Source organism: Solanum tuberosum, unplaced genomic scaffold, assembly GCF_000226075.1.
Source record: "Solanum tuberosum cultivar DM 1-3 516 R44 unplaced genomic scaffold, SolTub_3.0 scf00047, whole genome shotgun sequence".
In the NCBI taxonomy this organism is placed as follows: Eukaryota; Viridiplantae; Streptophyta; class Magnoliopsida; order Solanales; family Solanaceae; genus Solanum; species Solanum tuberosum.
In genome coordinates this window covers 810718-820351 of record NW_006238973.1, presented here as the reverse complement: position 1 = coordinate 820351, position 9634 = coordinate 810718, and the positions used below count along the sequence as shown (strand labels likewise).

Here is a 9634-nt window from a genome sequence, read left to right as displayed (position 1 = left end):
CAAATAAGTGTCGGTAGGAAAAAGCCAACAAATAGGAATACAGTTGGATCAAATTCACACGTTTGAGTCCTAATCATTCACATGTTGTGGGTCCTAAATAAAAACACTTCATATACATATCGTATTCATATTGGAATCCGACTATTTCAAAGTTAATAAATGACATAGCCCGTTCATGATGATGGCCGCACTCTAAATAGAATTTTTCAATACGCAGAACTTGAAATTATCGGAGAGTAATCCAATCATTCCGTCACAATCCAGATCGATGACTTATACATGTATTTCACAGTCAAGCTTAGCTGTCCATCTCCACTGTTTAAGGCTCAAACTTAGCTGGCTTTTCTGTCTAATAAATCCTAACCATTTAATTGTCAACAAATATCCCTCCATGTGCCTACACAAGATCTCACTACTACAATTAAATATTTTAATAAAAATCATAATCTATTTCCTTAAAATAGAATAATGTTTTTAAAAAAACAATATACCAATCTAATTCAAACTATATAGCAAATAAAAATTTAGATAACATTATTTCATATCAAGAGTGGAGATAGTATTCAAAATGCACATTCAACATAATTTTAAAATTTTAGTCTAATAAATCATATATACTTGAAATTATTTTCTTAAAATAAAAAATCAAAACATATATCAGATTAAAATCTTGAATTTTTCTTTGTATCAAACTTTCATACATATGAATTACCTTATGTACACCTTAATCAGCTTTTACATACTTCGATTATTCATAAAATACTTGTTACTAATAAAAGTAATTAGTTATTAGATATTGTTATTGTACTTTGTAAAAATTATCACATAAAGAAGGAAACAAGAAGATACATCTCATTTATCATATAAATATACATAAAAAAGTAAAAGACAATATATGAGACAAAGAATAATAAACTTCTTTTATCCTTTACAAGGAAAGCAATAACAAGTTGTTCTAAAAAAGGGGAAAGGGAGTTTATCAAATCTTTTCCCCTCCTCTTTCCCCAATAATAATAATAATAATAATTTTTTTAAAAAAGAATTGGTATTCACCCTTTCTTTTTTCCTTTTTTTTTTTGCTTTTGTGATTAAAAAAAGAAAAAAAATCTAAAATAACCACAACATGAAATTAAAAAAAAAATTAATTATCAATTTACAACTTTCCTTGATCATAGCCATAATAAGAGAGATACCATTTAACAAACTTTTTCAACCCGGTTTGCAAATCGGTTGTGGGTTTATACCCGAATTCTTTCCGGGCCGAACTTATATTCGCATGAGTAAACGGAACGTCGCCGTTTCCGGGCATTACGACGAAATTCTTCTTAGCTTTAACCTTCAAATGCTTCTCCAACATCGCAACCATCATCGGAACTGTCACCGGAGACGTATTACCCAAATTAAATATCCGATACGGAGCCGGTCCCCGTTTCTTCCCACCCGACCCGGTACTTTTACCCGAAGTGTCAAGTGACCCGATACAACCTTTTACCACATCATCAATGTAGGTAAAATCCCGGGCTAAATCAACCCGATTCTTGCCCCGATAAACCGTAATCGGTTTCCCTTGCAATATGTTACGGGTAAAGCTAAAATACGCCATGTCGGGTCTTCCCCACGGTCCGTAAACAGTGAAGAATCTTAACCCGGTTATCGATAACCCGTAAATATGGTTATATGTATGTGTAATTTCTTCACCTGCTTTTTTTGTAGCGGCATATAACGAAGCGGGTTGATCCGTCCGATCCGATTCGGAAAACGGTACTTTTTCATTCAACCCGTAAACAGAACTTGAGCTCGCCCAAACAATGGCAGGTTGCGGGTTCGAATTTTTACAAACTTCGAGTAGGGTTACCAGGCCGGCGATATTACTGTGAATGTACGAACCTGGATTCTCCATGGCGTAACGAACTCCAGCTTGAGCTGCCAGATGCATTACATGTGTAAATCGAGCAATGTCAAACAGCTTAACTAACAATTTCGAATCGTTAATATCACCATCAACAATGAAAATTGAATTCTGATTGAGTAGATTCTTCCGAGCTTTTTTCAACGACGGATCGTAGTAATTGTTGAAATTATCGATTCCTACAACTCCATCGCCTCGTTTCTTCAAGGCGAGGGAGACGTGGGAACCGACGAAACCGGCTGCGCCGGTAACCAACACCGACATTCCGCCGTGAGAACGGCGGATCTGAGCAGAATTGATAACATTTTTCTCCCAATGATGACCGCCCCATGTAGCGGTGAAATACCGGTTACCGGAATCCATAAACGACTGAAAACACAAATATGAAGCTGTTAAAGCTATTAAAAACAATGCCCATAGAAACATCGTGCTTGTTGATGCAAAACATCGATGAAAATGTCGATTTCTGTCCTTGAATTTCCCAGGTGTAGACGGAAACAATTCCTCCTCTAACGAAGGCATAATTATATAATTATGGTGAATTTCTACAACTATTTTGTTTATTTATTTAATATTTTTCAGCAGATGCAGAGAACAATTTGTTGAAAATTGTGAGTCTGCATCTGCGGAAGATGAAGATAAAAATGGAGGAATATATATAGTGGGTGACCACAAATAAGTCGACAAAATTTAACGCGTGAACGCGTTGAGAGAGAAAAATAGGAAAAAAAATAATTAAATTTGTTTAATTAAAAAAGAAAATAATGACTAGAAATAAGGGGACAAGTAGTACAAAGTATAAAAAAAGTAAAAGTTTAAAAACATAGGGGAATTTGGATTTTTAGTGGGGTAGCGTAGGGGTAAAAATGGGATTATAGGTGAAAGTTTAAATTTAACGATAATAGTAAGATATAGAAAAGACTTATTGTTATCGTAAGAAGATATAGAGGTTATTTTCAATAAAACTCTCAAATTCAAATTTTCTAGTTAAGGATTAAGGTCACTGTGATTGTCCAACTGATTTGAATATGCGTAGTAAAAAAACTTCTCTTTTAATTAAAAATTCATAATTTATTTCTGAATCGGTATTCAAAATCATTAGTTATAAAGGTGAAAAATGTTAACGTTCTATTGTACGGAATTTAACAAGGATTATAGTAAAAGATTATTAAGATTTAAGAGATGTTTTCTCTTTCAAAATTAAAGACTTTCCTTCTTTCTTTCACCTTTGATTAAAAAACAGCAATCCAATAAATCTAAATTTACGCACTAAGAAGCTCACTAAAAACATTTTTTGTATTTAATTTAATAAATACTATTTTTAAATTGAAATTCAAAATTTCTAATTAAAGTAAAATCGTACTTGGTGATACTTCATTTATTAGGTAGTAGAGTAAAAACCTATTAAGACTTTTAAAAAATAAATAAATGATGGTATGATTAGTCTATGTGTGGTGTAAATATTATGGAATGTGTTTTTTTTTTTAAATGATTTTCTATCTTTGCTCAATTTTTTTGGAAGATGGTGTAAATTGTTTATAAATCTTAAATTAATGATTTGATATTCCAACGAATCTTAATTCAATCATAGTGTTTTTTTCCTTTTGTATATTTTCAAAGTTTTACTGTTTATAGTTACTCCTATTAAAAATAAATTATCTCAGTATATATTTAAAAAGTACTTCAATATTTCTTATTTGTATAAGTTTACTATAACAATATGCTTACTAAAATTTCATTAGTGAAATCTGAAAAATATGAAATGTACGCAGATTTTATTCCTACCTTGTGAATAGTGAAGGTAAACTGTATTAATATTAGATCTTTTTTTTCTTATTTATTTCACATTAATATTGCTTTCTTCTTATTAATCTTTATTAATAATTATTATAATGAGGGGTTATTGTCAATAAGTGATTGAGTGAATATCACTTTATACACGTAAGGATGTTGTATTTAAAGTGAAGTTAATGATTGACCTTATTTTATATAAGATTTCAATTAGCATATTGTCTCTTGCTACCATCAAAGAACTATTTAATTTCCATATATTGAATGAATTATATTTAAACACGTAATTTGATTGTTTAAATTTGTCAAATTATTGATATATTTGACTAATTTAAAAACTATATTACAATACTCATTCTATATGTCACACAAGTAGTTAATTGGTGGAACTATTAACAATTATGGTAACTTTATAAATATTCACTTGTAAAAGAACAAAAAAGTTAACGATCTAACTAACAAAAAATAAAATTTAGCATGCTTAGTGAGATACTATATAAATATTAGAGTCATTTTTTAAACAAAAGAGTCTAATTTAATTGTTGACACAAGTAAGTAAAAGTAATTCCTAATTATTGATACTAAAAATTAAGGAGTATTTGTTTTAGTAGAGTGAAATGTGATAACGAAAACAATGTCATTATGATATCATAAAATTTATTGCACTAATATAAATTATTCGATTTTATAGATATTTCAATTCCAGCGAATAATGAATCGTTAGGATATTCATTAAAATCTAGTTAAGTTGTAATATTATGAAAGATACTCAATAGATATGCTTCTTTAAAATATTACTTGTTGCGTGCTTAAGTAATAAGTACGTATAATGTGATAATTAACATAACTTATTTTAATTAAAAAAATCTTCTTAATGGGAAATCATCACTCATAATGACATATTCACTGTTTTTAGAAATAAATCTTGACTCTTCAAAAAGCAAATAAATTCAATTAATGTGAAAATATATATCAAAGTGAACATACTCTCTATGTGGTAATATTTTCCTCGTTTTCCACTTATTCTATTAAAAGCTTATTATATTAAATGTATCTTAATTAATTATTGCATCTTTAATGGTAAAAAAAATTGCAAGCGACTATAACACATCATTAACCAATTAATTATTGAAGAATTAATCTAAATAGGTTTATCTAATCGTTTAAATAAAAAATAGTTAACATATGTAGAATATAAAAAATAATTATGTATATAGTTAAAAAGGAAAAGTTAAACAACTAATATGATAGACTATTTGGGAATAAACCCTCTAATTAGTTTACCAATTAGTTCACGCATGGCGTAAAAGAAGATTTGAAATAAAAACAATTAGTTCATACTCCCTCGATCTCAAAATTAGTATCGCTTTAGCATAAAAATAATAATTCAAAATAGGGAAGATTATATGAAATAGCAAACTATTAATTCATATTAAATGTTATAGCCATAGTTTATTTTAATTGTAATTAGCAGCAAACATCCTATTTTTTGTCCATCTGATTCGATATACAATTAACCATTTTCAATATACAATTAGTCATTTTATATATTTTGGTATAAAATGTATTAAATGCGTTTGTGTTTGTATAAAGCGAAAGAAAAGTGTATATATACAAATACAAATACATATATTTTCGTCCTATACACTTATAATTATACAAATACAAATTTTATTATACAAATTACAATATATAAATGATTTTATACAAAACTGAATAATCTGTATAAAACTGGATGTTTCTAGCGAATTATACAAATCAAAAGCTCCATAGCAAACAGAAAATTTGTTATGGAGCGCAATTATGCAAACTATAGTTATAACATACAAATATGATTTTTATGTTTGCTATATGTGAAAGTTGCTCTTCAAAATAAGTATTGTTTTAGAATTAACAGTATTTTGAGCCTTAATCATCAAATATTACGATGATTTGCTATTTTACTGAGAAAAAACTCATGATATAGTAATCGATTCACTTTGTATTAATGTATTGATTAGCTTTGTATCGATCCAGTCTATATCAAAGCATAGAGATAGAGTGCAAATCAATATAATTCCAAACGAACAAATACAAAACAAAATAAATAAAATTCGAATTTTCATTATGTATTATTATTTTATTAAACTGTCGCTATTTTAATAAATACAAAACATATATTTGCTCTATCGGTTAGTTGTACTTATCGAGAGGTGGGACTCAATATATAAATATGAGAGTAAATTAATATGTATATTTCGCTATACATATATACAAAAGAAGCAATTGTATAATCTTTTTCGATATACATATACAAAAGAATCAATTGTATAATCTGTGTTTGTATAAAGCGAGAAAACAGAGAAAGACAAAAGAAAACTGGGCAGGGGAAGATCTGTATTTGTATAATCACAAGTGTTAGGGCAAAAATATATGTATTTGTATTTGTATATACAATTTTCTCTCGCTTTATACACACAAACGCAATGTATACATTTGTGTTTGTATAAAATGAAAGAGCCGAGTGAGATCTGGGAGAGGGGAGAGAGGGAACATAAATCTATGTATATATACAATTTTCTCTCGCTTATACAAACTCAAACGCATTTTATACATTTGCATTTGTATAAAAGCGAGAGAGGCGAGGGAGAGACTGCCGAACAACAGTTTGCTACGGGGTATGATTAAATCAAACTGTGGTTATGACATTTAATTTGAATTAATAGTTTGTTATTATATATAATTTTCCCGTTGAAAAATGAACTTTACAGTACGTGAACTCAGATTTAATCGACTCCAATACTAATATGAACGCTAAATGGAAAACTAATAAAAATACCAAATTTACCCCTAAGGGCGGTGGCAGTGTTGTCATAGGCGCCCATATTTTTCTGTTTGTTTTTTGTTTCTGTATAAAATAAAATAAAAGTCTATTTGCCAGCTTTATTTTGCAGATAGTAATAATCAGTCCAACCTGAATATTGAATTATTTTAAAAAAATAACAATTAAATTATCATATAAATTATAGTTATAAATTCATTGAGGAAGGTTCTATGAAACTGTGAAGACTGAACTTAATATTTTAACATAATTATTAAATTCATCACTCCAAAGAGCAGTGACTCTTGTGAGAGAAACTCTAAAAGTATCGATGCTCAATCGAAAAATTAAAATATTCTATTATTAACGGATGAAGTAAATATTGATTGCAAATAAAAGATGATCAAGCCCTAGTTCTCAAGGTTAGAGGAGTAGTCAAGATTTTCGTGGTGAAATACATAATTCATCTTAGTAACGAGCTTCACAATTACATATTTAATGATTTTTTAATAAAAAGATTCATCTTAACCAATACGTAATCATCTAGCTCTCGCTTTGCTCAGGGTTAGAGTACTCCTGTTGCTTTTGGCATATAATTTTAGCACAAATTTGAAATGTAAATCGGTTGAGTTTCGAAACGAATATCAGACATCTAACATAATGATAAGTTGATTAATGGGGCTAACTTAATTCAGGTAATCATTGGAATTTTCTAGGTTATTTGTTTATACTATATTTTAGTTGTTTTTTTTTAATTAAAAAAATAGGACATTTTATTTTTTTTATTTTAGTTTTTTACTTCTCAAAGAAAGGATTAAGATGCCAACATTTGGTGGTTGGAATGAGATTTAATAAAATAAAATAAAGAAAGCTTATAGAAAAAGTTCAATGTGAACTTAATGACGTGATTGCTTTAAAGTAAAGTCTTCTTTTGACCTAACTAAGCACATCTTGTCTCTTATTATAATAAAATAATGAAAAAAGAACCCTAATTAGTACATATATCACTCCACATGTTACGAAAGACTTCCGTTTACTTTTTTATTCAATATTCGATACTCCCTCCGTCCCATTTTATGTCGCAACATTTGATCGGGCACGAAGTTTAAGAAATAAATGAAGACTTTGAAATGTTTACCAAATTGCCCTTTAAAAAGTAGACTCACTTTTCTCTCTCCTCATAAATGTATTGAAGTATTTTTTTAAGATTAAGTGGAATCAATAAGGGTAAAAGAGGAATTGTACCTTAAAATACTTACCATATAAAGAAATGTGACATTCTTTTTGAGACTGACCAAAAAGAAAATGTTGCCACATAAAATGGAACGGAGAAAGTATTTATTTATTTCAATTTATAATATTTGTCATTTCCTATCCATCTAAGGATAATAACTCATATAATGGCTAGATTAGTACGATCGATATGTTTTTATTATACACCACCTCTCCGAAAATGCTTTTCTAAAACATTTGGTGAATATAGTTACTATATTTGACTGATAAAAATAAAGTCAAGAAGGGTTTGGAATTCCTCAAATCAAGAAGAGCTAAGTTGTGAGATAAATAAGTAATAATTAATGAAATAGGTGTAGCACAATAAATAGATATAAATTCTGACTTTGATGAGATAGATATATATCCAGTACCATATGAGCTGTGATGTGTACTTTACCTTTACTACTCCACTAGTTTTAATTAATAGTATAATTGTCATGTTTCGCTTATCAAAAATTAAATTATATAAGTATTTGAAATATTTTTTTAATCAAATTAATAACCAAAAATTGCAATTTATGGTATAGATTATATATTGTATATAAATGAGTTAATTTGAATTTCTAACAATAAAACATGATAATTAATTTGAGACGAAAGGAGTACTATTGAGATTCTAACAACTAATTGTACGGCTAATATGGCTGATTTATCCAGGAGACTTGAAAATTTAGGAGTGTTTCGTCTTACCATTAGAATTATTCACTTGATCTTAATAACTTTCGCTTACCCTCAACTGTGTAATAGCCTGCAAACCACACAGTGGATGTAAATCGCACTAGACAAGCCCTATACGACAAACTCGACTTAGAAGGCATTGAGGGGGGATCGATCCCGGATCATCCATGTGGATGACCACCCTCCAAACCAACTGAGTCATCCGAAAGACAACTTTCGCTTTATTTCTAATGTTTTATTATAAAATATCCAAATCTAAATTTGAATTGGCATACATATTTGAAAAAATATTTCAAATTCATTTTTCAACTCTATCTTCGTAAATTCTACATAAAGCGTTCTTTTTATCATTTACAAAAAATATAATCAAACACAACCTTGTCTTTAACTCCAACTTCATAAATTTCAAATAAAGAGATAAATATTTGAAATCTATGATCAAACGTCAACTTAGATTAGCTAGAAAATTTATTGATAGTATAGTGTTTGTGCCAAATTACTGGTTCAAAAAGTGACTATTTGCCAATTTCTAATCATTTTGTGATTGGGCCATGGCCCAAGAAGTCTTAATCTTATTCACAATTAGCAGGCCTTGAACTCTCCAGAATTTGGGCTGTATGGGCCTACTAATTTTCTCAATTTCAATTACTTTTCAATGTAATCTAATACTGTCAAAATTGTAGAGGTGGCTTGGTGTGAGATATAAGGTATAATAATTCCGGGATAAAATGTAGGATTATTTTATCATGAGGTTGGTTAGAGTTATTAAGTAGTTACTGGACTATTTATCCCACCATTTATACCATAGTGATAGGATAAATTATCTCATATACATGGTGGATAACTTATCCTGAGATAACTTATTCGGAGTTAATTAGTTCCTAAATAATTTATTCCCAACTAAACGACCCCTAATAGTTTTATAAGCTAAGACTATTATTTCACTTGAACATTTTCTAGACTATAAATCATTTAAAAGTTTTCACAAGTACCTTGTTAAACTCAACATTTAGCTTTGCTCCCTCCAATCATAGCTAACACTATTACTAAATTTTGTATAATAGAAACTACATGTGACATTATTATATATATAACATTAGCAATAACATATTCAAATCTTATCTCTATCTTTACGAAGATGTACCTAGAAAATAAAACTTTAACATAAGGTGAAGAATGCA

The 9634-nt window shown here is 28.9% G+C and overlaps 1 protein-coding gene across 1 annotated transcript; it reads right to left on the bottom strand.

Annotated features, from left to right (window-relative positions):
- Positions 1–896: 896 nt before the first annotated feature.
- On the bottom strand, positions 897–2554 carry LOC102591087 (UDP-glucuronate 4-epimerase 1). Its single transcript, XM_006343508.2, has one exon. The coding sequence runs from the start codon at positions 2429–2431 to the stop codon at positions 1154–1156; it is 1278 nt and encodes a 425-aa protein (XP_006343570.1). The 5' UTR covers positions 2432–2554; the 3' UTR covers positions 897–1153.
- Positions 2555–9634: the final 7080 nt, after the last annotated feature.